The sequence below is a fragment of the Pseudoliparis swirei genome, chromosome 5 (genome assembly GCF_029220125.1).
Source record: "Pseudoliparis swirei isolate HS2019 ecotype Mariana Trench chromosome 5, NWPU_hadal_v1, whole genome shotgun sequence".
Classification (NCBI taxonomy): domain Eukaryota; kingdom Metazoa; phylum Chordata; class Actinopteri; order Perciformes; family Liparidae; genus Pseudoliparis; species Pseudoliparis swirei.
In genome coordinates, this window is record NC_079392.1 from 21,871,836 (window position 1) to 21,893,591 (window position 21,756).

General features: G+C 43.6%; 1 protein-coding gene and 1 pseudogene across 1 annotated transcript; one reads left to right on the forward strand and one right to left on the reverse strand.

Moving 5' to 3' along the window:
- The first annotated feature begins 267 nt into the window (after positions 1-267).
- si:ch211-221n20.8 (latent-transforming growth factor beta-binding protein 2) lies at positions 268-10,607 on the forward strand. The gene is made up of 24 exons (XM_056413940.1): positions 268-274; positions 368-481; positions 969-1,120; positions 1,242-1,302; positions 1,387-1,563; positions 1,983-2,108; positions 2,261-2,401; positions 2,577-2,702; positions 3,013-3,045; positions 3,346-3,468; positions 3,695-3,817; positions 3,935-4,057; positions 4,271-4,393; positions 4,682-4,804; positions 5,282-5,407; positions 5,838-5,966; positions 6,109-6,201; positions 6,305-6,400; positions 6,901-6,996; positions 7,269-7,364; positions 8,753-8,854; positions 9,240-9,345; positions 9,747-9,863; positions 10,073-10,607. Exons 1-24 carry the CDS (start codon positions 268-270, stop codon positions 10,149-10,151), a joined length of 2,592 nt encoding a protein of 863 aa, XP_056269915.1. The 3' UTR covers positions 10,152-10,607.
- Positions 10,608-11,012: 405 nt separating this feature from the next.
- Positions 11,013-17,689, reverse strand: LOC130193475 (cytochrome P450 2J6-like; annotated as a pseudogene).
- Positions 17,690-21,756: the final 4,067 nt, after the last annotated feature.

Sequence of the window (21,756 nt, forward strand, 5' to 3'; positions counted from 1 at the left end):
TCTTTAACTTGACCACCTTGACTGCTGTCAGTGGGCCACCCACTACGGATGTCTCACCAGCACACACACACACACACACACACACTATACAAGTACAGGTCCACTGTCACTGGTAACTTGAAGCGTATACTACCGATGACCCTTTGACCTCCCACGAGCCCCCTGACTGCTTCGTGACCTCTACGTCAGGGTTCACAGCAGGCCCTCGTCCCGGGCATGTGACGCAGCCCATTGCTGCTCTTTAGCGGCGATTTGGGATTCGTGCAAATGGGAAGTGCACATAGTTCCCGGACAGGATGTGAAGTCCCCCCCCAACACCCCCACCCCCCTGATTGACACAGAGCTGCCTTGCGTCTGCACGATCCAGCATCTGGAGGAGATAACGAGGATCCTTCTGATATCTGGATAAGTCGCTGTTTTGCCGTCGGTGTCAAACGCGTTTCGTTTTTACGCGCGATTCGCGAGCACACACCTCACCCTGGTAAGTGTTCCACTCTTTCTTTACTCGGTTTGTGTTCCGCATCTTTAACCTATAAAAGTTAGACCTGCGCGTGCGTATTTATTCATGGTTGTTCAGACTCTATTGCTGCACACGTCCTCCATAAACAGCTCTGCTTTTCATATTTCCACATGTGCCTGAATGTATGTGAAACATGGAGCTGCTGTGTTCCGGTGAGTTTCTTTTGTTCCGTGTAGACAGCCCGGGGGGTTGATGTTAATAACAGGGTGCTCTTACCCCTGTGTTGTTCTGCCTGTCTGGACATGCACAGCATGGCTGCTGTGTGTGACTGCTGTGTGACTGCTGCACTGAACTCATATCAGTAGGCATTCACAAACTCATTCACATTTACAGTAATTGTCACAGGCTCTTTCCTGGTATTTTCTGCATTATTAGACACTTTTAAAGCAGGTTTTTTCCTGTGGCTCAGCAAACTCTCCTCCTCCTCCTCCTCCTCCTCTCCACACAGATCTGGGTGATGATGATTCACCTCAGGACTCTCCTGTCGGCCCTGCTGCTGGTGTCGGTCCTGGTTCTGTCGTGTCGGAGCCTCTGAGCGGCCATGAGGGAAATGAAAATGAAGTGGTGAAACACACGGAGACAGAGCTCACCAAGAGCAAGGCAAGTGATCGAGGAAACCCTCTGAAACCCGATGAAAGTGATGAATACGAAGAGAGAGAGAGAGACTTCCTTGATGCATACATAATGTCAATGTGTTGGTCTCTCCTATTTTTATAATCAGGTGACTGAAAATGCCATCGGAAATCTCAGTGAGACGACACCGAGCCCCACGGCGACCACAGGTGAGTTTGTTTTCTGTTCTTTTTTCTTTGTTTCTTTTTTTTCCCGTTACTCCTTAAGTTGCTATATTTTCCTTTTTACACCAGCAGCTACTTCGACTACCACAGTTTCCCCGAACCCCAGTCTTGCTCCTCGGTGTCAGGAGAACCAGGTGATGCTCGAGAACAGCACAGGCTGCGCATGTCCATCTGGAACGGTGAAGGACGGGGACAACTGTGGCTGCCCGGCCGGCTTCACTCCAGAGCGGGAAGCAGGGTGCAAAGGTGAGAAGGGGCGGAGCCACCGACAGAACGTAGTGTTTACATCAAGGTGCTGTGTGTAACATTGGAACAACAGTACTGCATTCAATTTCAAGCGTTACTACTGGACACAAATAAGGCGACAAAAAAAGTCTCTACTCTGCATTTAAAACTATTTAAAACTGGTTTTTTTGCTAGAATCCAGCTATAACATTCAGCCAAACAAAATAAAACATTCAAATCAATGCAACAGAAGGATTCAATTTCCTTGATGAGACCAGTCTCCAGAAGAAGGCTACCCCTCTTCTTCACTATCATCCGCTTTCCCTTCATGATTTTGCATTTGATATGCGTAAAATGACGCACCGGTGTTATGTGCCTCGTGGTTGCACACGGCGATGTCAGTTTGATGCAACGTATTATCTTCTCTCTGTACTCGACAGACGTCGACGAGTGTGAAGTAGAGGGGCCGGGACCGTGTGGTCCCCATGCCAGCTGCACTAATAGCCCCGGATCTTACTCGTGTAGCTGTCTCCGTGGTTACCTGACGGGTGCTGGAGGCTGCCAGGGTTCGTCAGCATCTGTATGAGAGAGAGAGAGAGGCAGAGAAGATGTACCGTGTGCGTGGGAGATCGTGTTAGAAGGACAGTTGATTACCTGGACCATTCTAGTATGTTCTGTCGTATGTTCATAATGCATGTGCACCGTATGGGTGTTACAGATATAGACGAGTGTGCGCTGGCTGCAGTGACGGGCCTGCGGGCCTGTCGGGGTGATGCTGAATGCAGAAACACCGTCGGGTCCTTCACCTGCTCGTGCCCTTCGGGATATATAATGGCTCTTAATGGAACAAGCTGTGCAGGTGAGGCTGACATTCACATCTGGTGTGCACGACTGGGAAATGTGGGTCTGCACATCAACACAAAGTGTGTTCAGAAGCATTGTAGCACCTATAGGCAACGTCTTTGACAGGATGTTTGGTAACACCGGCGTATCCAAACACGGCTCTTATAGTTCTCGCTCCCTCCGCTCTGTAGACGTGGACGAGTGCAGCTTGGAGACGCTGTGTCGCCGCGAGCTGGGGAACGTGTGCGTGAACACTGCTGGCAGCTTCGAGTGCCGGTGTCAGCCGGGCTTCAGAGCAAAGGCTCCGGCCTGTGTCGGTAAGTCTGACTCTAAAGCTCCTCCCACCACAGCTGGGCGACACCCACGTCCAGATTCGATCTGCTGTTGTGAGTTTCTCATCGTTCACTTGAGTTCCTCCAGACTCAATAACTCCTGCGGGAAGGGAAGAAGGCTTTGAAGGGATGGAGCGCGTTAATCTGCTGCGTCGCTGCTTTCACCTTTCCTTTAATGACTCATTTCCTCCCTCGTCCTCTAAAATCTCCCCGATAATCTTATTGGCTTCCTCTTCTTTTTTCTTTTGGCATCTCTTGTGTTTTTTCTGTAACTCTTCTGCACTTGTGGTCTCAGGTCCTGTGTGTCCAGACTACAACGTGTGTCAAGGTATGACATGCTTTTTGAAGGAAAATCACATGTCTAGAGTGTTTAGAACATATTATCTTTAAAGAGCTTATTGTAATATCTTTCTATTTTTCACAATTACAATGTCTTTTAATTGATTTGGGAAAGTATTACATGTGGTGTTGGACAAAAGGGACATTAAATAGTATCTTATATTAATACAACAGTTCCCTTTCGTCATGGAAATGACTTTAAAAAACGCTTTATTGCAAATGGTGTCACGGCAAGTGAGTGGAAAAAGCCGCGTAGCATTCTCTCTCTCTGTTCTCGTCTCTGTCCCAGATGTGGACGAATGTGCGGAGAGTCCTGCGGTGTGCGACGGTCAGGGTGAATGTGAGAACACGCTCGGGAGCTACAAGTGTGTTTGTCGAGCGGGTTACCGGGGAAACGGCACACACTGCGCAGGTAAGCAATTACCGCTGACGTCCCTCCATGGAAAACTTCCCGTTTCCTGTAGACGGGGGTCAGCTTGCTTGTGTGCGCGTGTTTTAATGCTCGCTGTTATGCCTTCCATTAAAATGATCCCGAATGGCAGAATGATAATCATTGAATGCTAATGAGCTGAGTTTGGGATCTGTTTTTTTTCTTCTTCTTTATTCTCCTTCAATCTGTGTGTGCGCTCTCTTTCCAGATGAGAATGAGTGCGCATCAGGCGGACACGGGTGTGACGCCAACGCGCGTTGTGGCAACATCATTGGCTCCTACTTCTGCCAATGCTACCAGGGCTTCAATGGAGACGGACGCGCTTGTTTCGGTGGGTAAGCGCAGCGCGCGGCAGTGATACTTACATCACGCACACAGTGACTTACTGCCAGCAGCCCTCGGGCACTCGGCACTCAACCGACACCTTGAGGACTGTCCTTGTTCACAGACGTTGATGAGTGCGCTCTACACAACGGCCACTGTCAACACAACTGCTCCAACCAACCAGGCGGGTACAGCTGCCAGTGTGACGCAGGCTACCAGCTGGACAAGGACGGACTCAATTGCACGGGTAAAACCATAGAGGCAGTATATGCAATATCTAATGATAATAATGTAATATTGAGTATATCTTTATACACAGCCCAATGGGAAAACAACCGCTACCTCTCATGAACTCGTCCTTTCCCCCTGGACCTCCACACGTGTTGAAACAAGTGGAAATGAATGTTCTGAGTGAAGGAGCCCTGCTGTGCCATTAAACTTCATGTTTCCGATCTCCCAGATGTGGATGAGTGTCTGGCGCTGAGCGGGACCTGCGAGCATGTTTGCGTCAACACTCGGGGGTCTTTCCAGTGCTCCTGCAGGCCGGGCTACCAGCTGCACATTGATGGCCACACCTGTGTGGGTCAGTCACCCGCCGACACTCTTTCACTGTTTACCGACTCAATTTTGAGTCGTTCAAGCAGGCTGATTTACGCAAACTGCCATGAATACGTCCTCTCACGCTCTCTCATGGTGAGTGTGTCGGTTTGTGTGCGTGCAGAATTATCGGCTCGCACGCGAGCGGATTGCCCTGAGGACACATGGAGGACTCCTGGGTTGAGAATGCCAGACTCTTTAAGGAATATGTTGCATTGCAGAGATAAGGGTGTCCAAAATATATATGTGTGTGTGTGTGTGTGTGTGTGCTCAGACATTGATGAATGTAAACTCCAGAGCGGAGGCTGCTCTCATATCTGCACCAACTCTCCGGGAGGACACGCCTGTCACTGCCCTCCTCCTCTGCTGCTGGACACAGACAACCTGACCTGCAGCAGTATGTTTCCCATTACAGTGTGGACATCACATCAGTTTTAATACTTACAATTTTGTTTAAAAAAATTAGTCCACACACCGAATTACCACAACATATATTTTTACTCTTTTACAAGTTATTTATAGCGATTGCATTTTCAGATAATATCACTTTTTATTTGATGTCCTTCCATATGGTCCAATTATTCGACTGTTTATAATTTGCACTTTATCATAGCTGCAACTAATGATTATTTTTATTATAAATTAATCTGCAGATGAAACTTTAAACAAATATAATCCTCTTGTTTCAGTGTAAAAAAGAATGCTATAATATAATACAAGATACTGTAGCACATTTCACAATTTAGAAAGTGATCTTCTTTGCATTTTCGCTTGAAAAATGACAATCAATCTCTTTTTTTAGCGCTGCCCAAAAATTGTTTTGTATTATTTGTAAACATTCAGTGTTAAAATAATGTATTTTCGCATCGAACAGATGTTACAATCTGCAAGCTGAGGAATGGAGGCTGTGACCACCTGTGCTCAGTGAGGGCTGAGGGCCGGGTCCAGTGCAGCTGTCCGGCGGGCTGGAAGTTGGGCGAGAACCAGAGGAGCTGCGTGGGTGAGACTAGGTTTACTCTTTTCTGAGTACACTCAGGGCTCTGATCACAGACATCTGTATTTATTCATCTCACTACATATTTCTAAAGGATTTTGGGAACACACAATGTTATTCAATGTTAGATTTATGCAGAAGAAGTACATATTATGTAAAAATGAAAATAATATTCTGTTGAATCCCTCCAGAATTCACAATCTACAACCAGACAAAGATTACCAGTGCATCATTTTGTGAACATTTATTGCTGCAGTCCTTCAGATAATAACCGTAAAGAGCTGGAAAGGTTTAAATGGCTACAATTAGCCTCTCCTCCATTTTGTACTTGCCAGGCGGGAGATGTGCATTAAAAGCAATCGCGGCAGCCAGGTTAAAAGAAAGAGCGTTACTTGGATAACAAGCTTGCCTGATAGTGACTGTCATTTGTCATCAGATGTGGATGAGTGCGGGGACTTCACCAACGGAGGGTGTGAGCAGCTGTGTGTGAACCATCCGAGTGGCTTTAACTGCACCTGCAGGGTCGGGTACGAAGTGCGAACCGATGACCTCACCAAGTGCCGGCGTGAGTCAAACATCAAACATTAATAAATAAAAAAATCCTCCATGAATCTTGCACACGGCATTAGTAGCAAAAGGGATTGCTTCATTCTTGGGCTTAAATATCACAATTAAATGATGCTTATTAACTTCTCTGCCATCTCCAGCTGTGTGTAACCCTCACTGCCACAACGATGGCGTGTGTGTAGCCCCAAACAGCTGTGACTGTCCTCCAGGATACCCTGGACTGGGCTGCTCAGGTACCAACCTTAGCTCTTGTACATGGACGCCACACGTGTCATTGTAATAACACAGTTATATGCTGTTGCTGTGAGAAATGGATGCATGTACTGTGTGTTTCAGCCATGTGCTCCCCACCCTGTGCCCACGGAGGTACCTGCATGCGCTGGAACAAGTGTGCGTGTCCTACCGGCTGGACCGCAGCAGGCTGCCACACGGGTACATCACCTCAGATGTTAATGAAGACTGACACACTTGTGGAGAAGCAATCACTGTAGAGACTGTGTCTGTGAACACAAGGAGGATAGAATTGCACTAGAATGGGCACTCGGTAGAGCGCATACCTTCGCATATCATAAGATTGGGCATTGAATTATGAACATTTTGGCATTAGTTGCATGCCAATTGGACAAAAATGTATCGTGCTATGGTAAAAAAAAAGATGTTTACCTTTACATGACCTTGACCTTTGACCCGATTGATCCCAAAATCTAATCAAATGGTCCCCGGATAATAACCAATCATCCCACCAAATTTCATGCGATTCGGTTCAATACTTTTTGAGTTTTGTGAATAACACGCATACAAATAAATAAATAAATACACGGCGATCAAAACATAACCTTCCGCATTTTCAATGCGAAGGTAACAAAGCACACTGTGCATGCTAAAATAAACCTACAGTTACGAGATGGTTACATTATCTCTCTCTCTCTCAGCGGTGTGTGAGCTGCCCTGCGCTAACGGCGGTCGCTGTGTGGGGCCCGGTACCTGCCAGTGTCCCTCTGACTACATCGGCCCCCAGTGCCTCTTGCGTGAGTAACACAACCACCAACACATGTGGCTTCAGTTACCCCGGGCATGCAGGTACTTCTGAGGGGGAGCTAGTCCTTCCGACCTCCTTGCCTCCATGCTTGTTTGCAGAAATGTGTCTTATACCATGAAGGGAAAACCAAAAAGCAACGGGCAATTTCAGAAACCTCATCTTTAGATTACAAATTATACCCACAGGTGTCATTTCGTTCAACACAGACCTACTGTTATTTATATATGTGTGTGTGTGTGTGTGTGTGTGTGTGTTTTGCAGCCCTGTGCACTCCTGCCTGCCAAAACGGGGGAACATGTGTGGACGTCAACAAATGCACCTGTGTTGGTGGATGGCAAGGAGCTCGTTGCCAGATCGGTGACAACACACTCATTATTTGTATCTATCTCTTGCTATACAATTAAAATATTAGCAGGCATGCATTTTTACACACAGCGCCCGCGTTTAACCCGTGTTTTCGATTGAGTAAATTGTAGTAAACTATGCTCGTCATGAGAATTGTTCCCCACTTGTTCTAATTTATGCAGACGCATTCCTTCTAATGGCTTCTCCTCCGATGAGGGGCTGTTTTTGTTGTCGGCCCCTCTGCACTTTTTTCCACTCGCAGCACCTTTCACACACTGATCCTAATTTGCTTCCATCTGGACGCAGGTTTTCCCGCCCCAGAGGATTCACTGACCGATATATGAGGTTCCATTATTCCATCAGCTATTGGGCTTTTTAAACACGATGAGATTTGGGTTATTACCAGCTGTGGGTGCAACAGTGTTTGTTCCTGTTCTTGCTTCTTCTTATTCTCTTTGCTGCTTTCTCTCCATCTTTTCGGGGGGACAATTACAACACTGCTGTGTACTTTTTTATTTTGTATTCATTTTTGCCTTTTTTCTATAGCTGTGTTCTGTATTCATCGCCATTGGCTGTGTGTCTGTATAACAACTTCCTTCTCATGAGATAAAAGTTTGTATTTACTCTACTTGTGGGTGGAAAGTTTAAAATATCTAGGGAAACATGGCTCTATGTTAAATTGGCACTAACGGTGTTGGGCATGCAGTTCTTCAGGCAGCCAGTAGGTGGAGCTGTTCACAGACTCGAGAGCAGCTCTCATGTCTCAAGGCTAAAGTTACTGTTAGTTGATCTTTCTGAGACCCCGCCTCCATCTCTAACACACCACAGCTTATTGTGTAAATGGTCATGAATTAAAAATGTACTTTTTATTTTAGTCAATAACTAGAGAGATGTGCTTCCATCCTCAGTGCCATGTTAGGTGTAGATACATTTAAATACATTTAGTCACAAATATATACAATCCAGTTTTCCAGGTCACTGTTTTTTCTAAATACGAAATAATAGGTTTTAATGACATTTATAGTGTTGTTTTAAAGCTCCTTATGTTTTGGAGCTGGCCTACATTGCAGACTCTCTGTCTTATTTGAGCTCATAGATTTTAGGTTTTTAAAAGCACACTATATGTGCTCCAAAATTATGAAGAACCCGCCCACATTTTTAAACATCAGCTGAAAACCTGTTCATGTACTTTTGCTTATATTTAGTGTCATTCTCATTATGTCTCTATATTGTCTAATTGCCCTTGTGTTAACGTGTCGCATTTGTATGCGTTAGTTGTAAAGCACTTTGGTCAACAGATAAAGTAAATACACTAATGTTCTCCACTCCAACAGCAGTTATATTTGCTCTGTGAGCTTCTCCCCTCAACTGGACTGTGTTGTCTCCTCTGTCTCCCTCAGAGCCTGTCCAGTGTCAGAAGCCTTGTCTGAGTGGTGGAGTGTGTGTGGGCCTCAACAGGTGCCGCTGCGCCACAGGATTCACTGGAAGTCTCTGTGAAACGGGTCCGTGTGTGTGTGTGTGTGTTTGTGTGTGTGTAAAAGACCTTTCTCCACCGTCACTTTGCATTAACCCTCCTGTTACCTTCACATTTACTAACATATTTTACCCTCTGGGTCAATTTGACCCCAGCAATTAAAACCTCCAGAAAATTATTAGAATTAATATTGTTTCCCAAGTTTAAGTGTGAGGTACTTTATGTTTGTTTGTTGACTACCTAAATAGCCCTTTAAATATATAAAAAAGTTGATATTTCTTATGTTTGACAGTGAAAAACAGCCTGGGGTCAAATTGACCCCAAAGAACACCGACGTTAAACATTGAATGGGGTCAAATTGACCCGAAAGGTAACAGGAGGGTTAAGACTCCTGCTGTGTGGTGTGTCTCCAGCGGTGACCACCCCCTGTGTGCCGCCCTGCCGCCACGGGGCCACATGCAGTCCCCACAACAGCTGCACCTGTCCAGAGGGCACGGCGGGCCCCCGCTGTGAGAGACTGTGAGTGTGAACGACGCCAAGCAACACCGGCGTTTCTTTAATCTGTGCTCGGTCTACTGCTCATTACCGGTCCGCTATGTCAGTGAACGTTTCACCTTTTACTCTTAACACATTATATCAACGGCGTCCAGACCCAAGTGATCTATGACTGTGTTGATCGTGCCATAATGCAAATTCGCTGTTTTCCACACCCATAATGTCAGTCAGAAATGACTCGTGGTTCCAGTTAAAGGCAACGCACAATGCAGGTGGCGCTGTTCTTTTATTTTTTTATGTTACACTTCACAAAGAGACGTTTTCACAATAGTGGAACTCGTAAATTGTTGATAAAATGTGTCGGTTTGGGAAATTCAAATGAATATCATGACTTATTCTCCTGGGTGTGTGTTTGTGTGTCGTAGGACGTGTCCTGTGGTCACCACGGTGGTCAGCATGGCTCGAGCCGTACGAAAGGCATTTAGGGAGAGTTACATCGACCGCTGTGGACCTCTGGGAGTTCAGCTGTGCACTAAATACAGGTTCTTCTTATTATTAGTATTTAGTAGTTTGTGAGATTATTTTTTACAAGCACCAGACGGGTGGAGTTTTACAGGGCTGTTTAGTCATGTTACAATAACATTGTGTGTCCTAACTTGAATAGATTAGATTAGATTTCTAAATAGTGAAGTCAAGTTCAGGGTCAAACATTACGTCAGGTGTGTTACAGTGGAAAATGCTTTTTTTCCAGGATGAACCAGGCACGCGTGTACCTGCAGGCCTACAGGGTGGGCTACAAAATCCAGTGTCCAGAGAAGAAGGGCAGATGAGTCCCGATGTTGAAACGCTCCACGTCGTGAGGAAGCGTCCCCCAACAGACAGGAAGTGCAGCGAGACGAGCCGTTAACTGTAACGCGTATTTAGCTCAGAGGGCGTTGAGGGCGAGCCTCCACTTATTTGATCCGACATATAAATTGACAATCATCTCTCGATCATTTCTGTACACGATCATGTTTACATTATATGAGAAATATATTCCTCGGTATAAAAAATGCACAGTTTTTGTCATTATTTTTTGTCATGTTGGTTTTTTTGTCGAATGAAAGTTAATAAACACGACTTTTTTGTCTTTTTATAAAATGATGTCAAAGTTGTAAACTTTTTTTTTTAGTCTGTAAACTCTGGTCAATGATTGTGTGATAATGACGATCTCAGTGTAAAGTCTGAAAGGACTCAAAAGAGTTTCACTTTCGGGAATATTACCAATAAAGAGTCACACAAATACACATTTCGGAGGTTGCGTAACTGAACTGCAGTGTGTATATTCTTATCGCTGATATCTGCCCTCTTACCCAGCACACAGGTGGATGACCTTTTGTCCACGTTTCCACCACATTCCTGTTGTAAAGGCCTCCAGGTGTAAAGGCCTCGATGTGACATGCTTGGATTCAGGAGCTCCAGATGTTGGCAGAGATGTAATTCTTTCAGGATTTTACAGATGTTTTTCATGACAGATGAATCACAATAAAAGTGAAAAACCCTGTTTAAAATGGATACAACATATCTATCTTTCAGCCCAACCCTTCAGGTGATAATTATTGAAACCTTAAAGTTCTTTGTTTAATCAGAGTGCTAAATTTGTGCATGCTTAAGATCCAGATGGTTTATTAGTTTTAGATAAAGCAGACCTAACGGGAGACTGTAGTGGGCATTACTCCAAATAAATGCTTAAATCCCTCCATGTACATCAGACTGTGTATAAAACATTAACCACAACACTTTAAGGGGACATCGTGTCAGGTTGTCAACTTTTTCCTGCACCCAAGTTGCCAAACATATTGCAAAAAGGAATAATCTGAAATATATTTGGAAAATGTGCAAATGCTTGAAGAGGTGTGTCACTCTTTGCGTGGCGTGGCACAGATTTCAAAGGGGTGGGGTGAAAGGGTGACGCCAAAACGGGGCTTCAGCACGGGCTCCACGCCCGGAGGGGTGGAGAAGCTGAAACGCTGCATAAAGCAGGTGAAGAAGAGGAAGAGCTCCATCCGGGCCAGGTTCTCTCCGAGACACAAGCGCTTGCCTGCAGCAAAATCACAGAACAACGATTCATCAGACAATTTGCCCGTCACTCGATGACACCGTTATAACTGCATGTTTCTCTAGTGGAAGGAAGCACTTATTTGTACTTAAACTCTATTGATGATACACAGGAAATTCTGTTAATAATAATCCTCAATCCGACAATGTTAAATCAATGCTGTCGATTTTTTTTCTTTTTTATACTTGATATTTTATTTATGTTTATTTACAGAAATACAACCTTTAAAAGTAAGAATGCATAATAATAATAAAACATGAAAATAAATACAAATAAAGTTACAAATTAACCATGCATCTGGCCAGGAAGGGCCCTAAGGAAACACACATAAAAATGTTAAAGCAGGAAAATAATTATAAATAAGGAAGCAAAAAAAATATAAACAACAATGCAACACTTCACCAACAATGCATTACATTTTTGAATGCAACATCTTGGCCCTGGTTATGGTTAAAATGCTACTTTTATTTGACCTTTAGAGGAAAATCAGGAGAGCAAAATGAGAATGTGTATTAACTTAATACTTTATGGTCAACTAAATTAAATATGTCCACCTAATATTCCTCAGGCCATATTTGAAACATAAAATAATTATGAATTTCTTTAAAAAGTAAATCAATGAGCACACACACAACTGAACTTGTCCTGTAATCCATGACATTCAAAATCGCTCTGCCTCTTTCATATCTATCTCCAGCTTTATCTAATAAAGGTAATACTAACCCCCCCCCCCAAATTATCTTAACAAAAAAGAAGTTATAAACTGCTCCTCACCTGCAGAGAACGGGATGAACGCAGCTCGCTTCACAAACTTGCCCTCCTGGTTCAGGAAGTGTCCGGGGTTAAAGGTGTTGGGCGTCTCCCACTCATTCTTGTCGAACATCACCGAGGTCAGATTGGGGATTACTGTCACTCCCTGGTGGTTGGATTGTAATAAATCATAAAGATGCAACATATTCATGCATGTAACATAAATAATTGCATGATGAGAACCGACCTTAGGGATCGTGTAGCCTCATGCATGTAACATAAATAATTGCATGATGAGAACCGACCTTAGGGATCGTGTAGCCTCAAGATTCAAGATTCAAGATTCAAGATGTTTTATTTGTCACATACACACACAGGGTGTGCAGTGAAATGAAAGTCCCAGCTGGATGTCCCGGTTGGTAACATGAGGCAGGCTGAGAGGAACTACGTTGCCCATCCTCTGGACCTCGTGTATGACTGCGTCCGTGTAGGGCAGGTCGGCGCAATCTCTCATGGACGGCTGTCTGGACCGTCCAATCACTCCGTCTATCTCCGCCTGGACCTTTTCTGTGCAAAGACAGCGAAAAGGAGGAAACAATACATTTGTCGGGGACTTAACGCAATTCAGGTCTGAACTCGTTTCTGCCGAGCAAACTCCCGATGACGTCTGGTCCACGTGTCGGGGCTCTTACCCTGAATCTCGGGGTACTTTGTCATGTAGAGCAAAGCCCAGCGCAGGGTGACGGACGTGGTATGACTGCCAGCCCCGAACAGATCAAAGCCACACATCACCAGATTGTCCTCATTAAAACCAGCGTCGGCTTCGTCATCGCTCTTGTCCCGACGCTGAAGATACACAAAGTCATGTCTGAGTTAACACAGGTGGGATCAAATAAAGTACGGCCCTGTTCCTGAGGGGTCGAGGAAGTATTCACTGGAATAGAAAGGGACCATAAATAATTTGATCAACTTCGTGTTTACCCAAATGCATGTTGGAAAAAGGGCCTATTGCTATCGATGTAGACGTTAAAGTAAAATATACAAGCACAATATAGCCTTGTTGTTTGCTCTTAGGTTCCACAAAAGTCAAATATTCATAGAGTGGAAATTGACTTCTGAAAACTGTTGCTAGGGGACATTGAAATATATAGTGTAGAGGTATCGGTTGGTTTTGTAATAGGCCCACGTATCTGAGTCATAACAGTAATGTTACTTCCATTTGAGTGATATTAAAGCCCATTCACAGTCCTTTCATACTTTCCTTTAGGAATATGAGCGAAACCTTAGAAATTAGGGCAACATCGGCAATAAAAAAACAAAAGAAAGTTAATTTAACGACTATGTTAGACAAAGAAAAGTATCATATGTTTCTATTGAGAAGCTGGGACTGAGACACAGGAGGTAGTTTTGCTTGGAAAGATGAGATGCTCATGAAAACAGTCGCCGATTCTTCTTCTTATGGTTTTTATCCGCCCACCTTCTGAATCTCACTCAGGTAACAGTCGATGAAGTCTCTGGGCTCAGAGGGGTTCCAGTCTTCCTTGTGCTGATTCACTTCTGTTTGAATCAAGTCCATTATTTCACCGTAAATCTTTTGAAGTGCGTGGTGTGGCCCCGGCAAACGCCTCATCAGCACAGGAAACGCGTTGTACAGCTGCCAATATCAAGGAGAGGACGGTAAATAAGACGAAGAGGACGTGCAATGAGCAACAATTTAATCTGTGACGCCAAAAGACGAATGAATACTGAGCTGCAGTACAAAGCTTGACGCTTCCATCGATAACTAAGAAATGCAATACCTGTGCCCAAATGGAGGCTTCAATCTGGGACCCTTTGTCAAACAACTTCATCATTTTCAGAAACTTCTCATTACCGTACTCAAAGCGATGCCCGAAAACCAGGGAGCAGATGATGTTGGAGACGGCGTTGTTCATTATTAAATGTGGATTAAAGGGTTTTCTTGGACAGTTGATGTCAAACATATCAAAAATTAAAAATGTGCAGTCAGTAAGAAGCCTTCTGTATTTGACTTCAGATGACAGCCGTGTCCCGTTGCGGACAGTTTTAGGCATTTCCACATCAGATTCTTTACCTTTATGATTGCTGATTTCTTTGGATATATACATGAATTCATCCAGAATGGAGAATTCGAGGGATTTCTTGCCAACGCCAAAGTATTTGAGAGTGAAGAGAGCAAATCGCCTCTGCTGTTTCCACATGTGTCCATTGGAAAAAATTATACCTGATGAGATGCAATGAATTTAGATTCAGAACCAACTCAGTAAAAAACAGATAGAAATGAGTTTAAAATGAGTATAAAAACAGTCTGTTCAGAAAGTGGGGAAACTCAGTGATTGTATGTTAAATGTGATGAAACTCTCGAGGTATGCTCGATTAACTAAACCTGTCTTTACCCAGGTCGGGCAACACATCGGAGTGGATTGGGAACTCCGGCCGGTCATTCAGGTGGTCTCCTTTAGTGAGGCCCTCTTGCAGCGCGCCGAGGCCATTCAACACCACCGTCCACGAGGGGCCCATTTTCAGGCTGTATACTTTCCCATACTTCTCTGCTAACTGCCACAAACACAACACGAGGGAGTGAGATGAAAGGCAAACATGTGCACCTTCATTTTGAGCTGTGAGAAATCGCTCCAAACGGGAGGAACGCAGCTCGCTTCACAAACTTGCCCTCCTGGTTCAGGAAGTGTCCGGGGTTAAAGGTGTCGGGCGTCTCCCACTCATTCTTGTCGAACAGCACCGAGTTCAGATTGGGGATTACTGTCACTCCCTGGCGATGGGAGTTGTAAAGACAACTCGGAAAGATGCAACACGGTTGTGTAGAATACATATACATTGCATGATGACAACTGACCTTAGGGATCGTGTCGCCTCCCAGATGGATTTCTCGGGTGGTAGCATGAGGCCGGCTGAGAGGACCGATGTTGGCCATCCTCTGGATCTCGTGTATGACTGCCTCCGTGTAGGGCAGGTCGGCGCGATCTTCCATGGACGGCTGTCTGGACGTTCCAATCACTTCGTCTATCTCCGCCTGGACCTTTGCTGCGAAACGGGGGCGACAGACGCAGAACTTCCACATTAATGAACAGAATGGTTTGTTTTACAGGAAGAGGTTTGTTGCACAGAATTAGTCATAAATGAGAAGTTCTCAAATTGTTGCGCACTAATTGTAACCTTGGGAATCAGAGCAGTCACATTGTGCACCTAATTGTCACTGATGCCAAGTGTGTTTAAATATCGCACATTCTTGAATGATAACGAAGGGATTCACGGATCCGGTCGGGGCTCTTACCCTGGATCTCGGGGTGCTTTACCATGTAGAGGAAGGCCCAGCGCAGGGTGGTGGATATGGTCTCAGATCCAGCCAAGAACAGATCCAAGACACACACAACCAGGTTTTCCTCATCAAAGGATTCGTCAGCCTGCCCCTTACTCTGAGAATAAATACATGTAATGAAATGTATTAAAAAATAATAATAATGTACTGCATGTCACAGCTAACGCAGTCGGGGTTATAATCACCGATGACTAGGTATACTGTGCTGGAATTTCCCCCCCAAAACAATGTGGACCTATTCATAAATAAATAAAAATTGAATCTATGCTGGAACTTGTCCTTTGAAAATATTGAAACGGCTTTGCTTTATTGGATTCAAAGGAGTTTATGTTGTTGGAGTGGCCTTTCCTTTTCTTTAACAGTTGATCGTGATGTAGATACAAAACAAACAGATATGGCGTCTTGTGCCGATTACCATCTCACTCAGGTAGCAGTCCATATAGTCTCTATTGTCGGAGGGATCCCAGTTCTGTTTGTGCTTCTTGACCTCTACTCTTACGAAGTCCTTCACACTGTCCCAGATGTGATGGATTGTCTGATGAGGCCCTGGCAAGCGTCTCATCAGCAGAGGGAAGGCGTTGTAAAGCTGCCGAGTAGAGCAGATCGGAACAATAGAGATTGAAACCGCATTTCGGAGAAATATTCGATGTTACAATCAATCAGCGTTAAGATTTAAATGGCCGTACCTGTGCCCAGATGGAGGCTTCGAGTTTGAGTAATTTGCGAAACCACGAGATCAGTTCCCTGAACTTCTCATCACCGTATTCAAAGCGATGCCCAAAAACCACGGAGCAGATGATGTTGGAGACCGCGTTGTTGAGGATGAGGTGTGGATCGAAGGCCTTACCTCCACAATTAAACAAAAGATTTCAGTAATGTGTGTATTTGTCATTGTGTATCATTGTGTATGTGTAGCTGTGAATGTACTTCTTACCTTTATGGCTCTTGAACTCTTTTGCACAATATGAAAATTCCTCCAAGATGTTGGGTTCAAGTGACTTCTTGCCAAACCCAAAATGTTTGAGGGTTGAAATTGCAAAACGCCTCTGCTGCTTCCATAGATTTCCATTACTGAAAAGTACACCTGATCGTGGACAAAATGTTATTTAAAATTGAGGAAATATATAAGGGATATTCTTTTCCAGAAATATTAAATAATAATAATAATAATAGTAACAATCATAAAAAGTGAATTATTTGTCCCCTCTGGTAAATGTATTTTTTCACAGCGCCCCGAGCAACTCGTACTCAGGACTTGAACCGGCTCATCTCTGGTTCCGAAGCCCAACTAAGCTACATTTGTATGAGATGAATTTAGCCTACTTGTTTTTATCGTGCATATATCTTATAACTTAGAAATGTTACCTTTTGTCCACCTGATAGTGGACAAAGGGTACTATACAGAAATCTGGAAAATGAATGAATGTTATTATTTTACACATTAAGTGTTGGTCTTTTCATTTGTGATTGCAAAAAAAAAAAAGTGTGAACTTTTATGTTAAAGAGAAATGTTCTAATCAATTCTACAACAATCAGAGATGTTGATCCCAAATATCATGACGATTTGACAACATTTAAATTCTTAGCAGGAACAATAAACCTCTATTTGTGTCTGTCATGTGTGTGTGTGAGGTCTGCTCACCCAGTCCCTGGGATATCTCCTGCAGCAGTGGGAGGTCTGGTCGGTCTGCCAGGCTGTCTCCCTGATCCACCAGAGCTTCCCTCAGAACCTCAAACCGGTTCAACACCACGAACCACAGCTGGCCCATTCGAAGGCTGTACACATCTCCGTATCTCTCTGCTAACTGTGAGTGGAATTGTGAGAGGAGGGAGAGCATGATGCTGAACTTGACAGATAACACAAACAGTCCCCGTTCGATGTTTTATATTTTCTTTACATCTGTTACCTGTGTCATACTCTCATGGGTCCTGGTGTAATCCAGAGTGAATAAATTGCCCACGATAGGAAAGGCCCGGGGCCCCGGGGGGAAGCTTCCCGGCCGACGGTTCTTGATATAATCTGCAGTGAGGATGAAAACTACAGTGAAGAACAGCAGACTTTTGACATCCCAGTTAATTAAGGATCCAAATACAGAACAGATTGAATCCATTCTGCACTCGAGGACTCAAGCCTGTCTAAATAAAGCCTGTCCTTGCTTGTCATATAAAAGACTGCCGTGTTGCCCAGAGCCAGTACGCTCACCTATTGCTCTCCAGAGGGAGAGACTCAATATTGGCTCTTAGCAACAGAGCAGAGGACTCTGCCCTCCTAATGTTTTGTAAAGGGTTTCAAACACTGCTACTTAGTGACCCCAACTATTAGGCAACACTGCACTGGTTATCAGGTAATATTTGTGTTCAGAGGTGTCAATGTAAACGGGGGTCTTTACCCTTTGAAGGAGAGCTGATAAAAATAGACAAGCCCTGCAGCAGGAGTTTTATCTACCGGATCTTACAACCTATTGTGTAAGTATTCTAAATTGCTTTCAAAATAAATACATATACTACTCATATACGGTCTACATGTATTCATTAAGGCATTCTTTTTAAATGCATTAAGAAAACAGTGCAGATGTTGTGCAGGTTGAGTAGCAGCAGCTGGACCATCAGGGCTTCAGGTGAGGTCTGTGTTGAGGTGTATTACCATGGCTGACAGTGTAGACGTTGTCTACCTGTTTCAAGTGAATTATTATTACCGGTACGTTAAAACATTTATGTGCAGATAAGGCTACGTTTTCTTTTCTTTTTCGGGAACAGTCAGTTTGAGTGACAGTGACGTCATGACGTGAGTGTAGCAGTGTCCTGGACATGAGCTGTGAACCGTACCAGCCTGATCCAAAATTCATCTGAGTACAGCAACTTCAGCACAATAAGTTACGGTTTCAGGCAAAGTGGTACAGTAACTGTGGCTGCATTACAGCCCTCCATTCAAAAAAGGTAATTTGTTTTGAGTGTGTCAAAGTGTAAGCCCTGTGATATGTCTCCTGGTCAATGCATCTCATGGAGCTGGGCAGGCTTGTAGTAACGTCAGTTTATTCTGTATTTAAACACAAGGGACACAGAATAATTTGTCATCTCCTGCGGGCAACTGCGCATGCGCGGTTCTATTCAGGAATCCCGAGTCGCTCTGGGAGAATTACCCATTTCAATACAGTAAAATAAAATGATATACTAAACAGTGATCTAATGAAAAAGTGATCGTATAGTGGTTTTACATGTGAATAAAATAAATGAAAAGGAACAGAAACTGTCTCTCTTAACTAATTAATTATTCATATTTCCAACAAAAATGAAGTAACAGAGTAATAATGAACAACTAACTCACTAATAACACACTGTAACAGACCTGTATTTATACACAAGGGACACAGAATAGTTCGTCATCTCCTGTGGGCAACTGCGCATGCTCGGTTCAAGAAAGACGAGTCACGTTCGTGTTAGCTAGGTTAGCTGTACTGAACACATTCATTACTGGCTAAGAAACACATATAACACTAATACGTAACTGAATGAAAACATGACGAATACAATCTAAGACAATTACTATGCAAACAAATAAAGGCAGCTCAACTTGTGTTTGCTTTCTGAATGAGTTAACACGATATTGCCCACAGGCCCGTTCATAGAGACGTTACCTATTGAGGAATCCCGAGTCGCTTTGGGGATCCCCCACAATCCCGTGCTGCTATTATAAAAGGTAGATACACATTTATTATTTATTTAAAAAAAAGAAGATCACCAATATTGGACTTCAGACTTTTTTTAAAAAAGGACATTAATCATTTTACCTCTCTAAAAGTTTCAAGAAGTTGAGAGGGTAAAAGTGTATCTGTCAAATAAATTAAGTAGTTTAGTCGGAAGACAATACACTTGTATTTATCATACATCTGCCATCATCAAGAAGAAGTATGTGCAACAAATTAAATTATATTTTAACTCATGGTCTCTTTAAAAAAATACTGAGATAATAATATATGATAAAATATAATTAGCATCCAGTTTGGCTTTACAGCTCATACAGCTGTATACTGAACAGCAACAGATCACTGAGAAATAATATTATAATAACAATAATAATAATAATAATAATAATATTTCTCGTTTGAATCAAATATATAATATATGAAAAATATGGGGGAAATAATTAATGTCTCTCTGTGTTGCTCAATCGCACGCACGCAGGCACGCACGCACGTGCACTAACGTCAATGCCATGGAAACCGGACCGAGGCTATAAAAAGGCCGCGGACGTTCTGATTCTTCCCTTTGCACTTTGGACTTTGACATGAGCTGAACCCCCCGTGGACTCTCCTGTGAACCCAAACCTGTGAAGGATACCTTGAGGCTTTTGCACTTCTTGAGACTTTTTGCTGAATACAAAACTTGTTGGCGAACCGAACGACACCAGATCCGGACTACGAGAGACCCTGAGACCCTGAAAGAGGACCTCCGACGACCGACAACCGAGGACGATATCGAGCCCCTGCTGAACGGACTGGGCTTTGATTTGGACTATAACTGTGACGGTAAGACCCATTTTACATTTAATTTAGCATTTATATTATTAATGTGTCCCCTTAAATCCATAAAAGTGTTCTTAGTTTAGAAATCAGTGAGTTTTAAGGTTTAAAATGTTGTCTGGCAATGAGGGGAAAACTATGTTTTGTGAAAAGTGACCCTTAGTCGATGATTCGTCGTGTAAAAAAATATTTGAGATGCAGACTGTCTTGAAAATTGCTGAAGATGTGCGGAGTGTGTTGACAATTAGTGTAGGGCATCGAAACCCCGATGATTTAGGATTTAAGGCATCAAAACGTCTAAGTTTAACTTGGCAATTACAGAAAAAAGATGGCGCCTCGAACGTTTTTATAGAATTTTCAAGTAAAATTTGCAAAGTGCATTTATTTTGTTCGATGTGAAGCGCTGGGGCCTCCGCGGTCACGTGACCTGCATGCACGTGACCCTGAGTTGCTCTGTTGTGCCCGTTGAAACGGGACTTACTGTACACACATCTGCTCCTTTACTTTAGCTATTAAAGTGATTTATTTGACATTTAACATTGAAATGCACTGTGCTCGTTGTTGCGGTGCTTTGCTTTCGGGGGGACAAGAGAGCGATCTGTTAAGTAGCGTTAACTGATGGCAGCGCAGAGCGCGCGCTGCCTCCAGCATCCTCCACGCGCCCTGAGGTGCACCTCGTGAACGGGAGAACAATGAGTTATAAAGCAAAGAGGTTACTGTATCGCCATGTTTCACTGTGCGGCATGACGCGCGTGGTTTAATGTATATTAAATACGTTCACGCCGTTTATCGCGAACCATTTATTCATATTTTTATTCACCGACGTCCTGAATAAATGTCTTTGCCGAGAGCTCAGCTGTCGCTTAATTGACCACCAAAAGCTGTGAAAGGCCCCCAAACTTTATGAATTAATAATTAGTAAATTAACTAATTCATTATGAATCCCACTTTGTTGTTTAAGACATATGCAAATGTTGCTGACATTATCAATAACGATAATAATTATTATTATTATGATTTCCATTAGAATAAATCTTTATTATATAGTCAACATGTCCATCTTTGTGAAACATATTTTTTTAAGATTTACAAAATGTATTAAAGTTTAACATGAAGTGTCACATGGAAGCAGCATTACTTGATTCTGATTCCCTCATCTGTTTAAACAGAGCTGCACTATGTTGGATGTAACTGTTAAATGTATAAAAGGCTCTTATGCACTCTTCAGCACTCTTATGTGGTCTGTCGTTGTTAGGATACCCTGTGGTTTTTTATTTTCTATTATTTCTAATAATAATATATTATTGCTAAATGTAATACAGAAATATTTATTTACTGTTACGAGAAATCCTGACGGTTTGAACGTTTCCCTCTTAGCTGCTCTGAACGACATCGTGCTGCTGCCTGCGATGGACGTCTTCCGGAACGCCTTAGACGACGAAGGTAATCGAGGTGAGGCTGGTATTGCATTTGTGGGTCAGGCTATGCCTGAGGGTGGTTGGGATCGCGGTGGTTGGGATCGCGGTGGTTGGGATCGCGGTGGTTGGGATCGCGGTGGTTGGGGTCGCGGTTGGTGGGGTCCCCAGGTCCCATTTGATGACGACGAGGGATGGGAGGCCAACTCGGACAGCGAGGACTCCGGCTACGGCTCCATGTCCGAGATTGAGGACGAAGAAGATGACCAGCCCTTCCTTCCTCCCATCCCCTTCCTT

Bases quoted from the DNA above. Each gene is read 5' to 3' on its own strand.
- si:ch211-221n20.8 (XM_056413940.1), top strand. The intron at 5,408-5,837 runs GTGAGACTAGGT...ATTTGTCATCAG, and splicing joins GAACCAGAGGAGCTGCGTGG to ATGTGGATGAGTGCGGGGAC. The intron at 6,997-7,268 runs GTGAGTAACACA...TGTGTTTTGCAG, and splicing joins CGGCCCCCAGTGCCTCTTGC to CCCTGTGCACTCCTGCCTGC.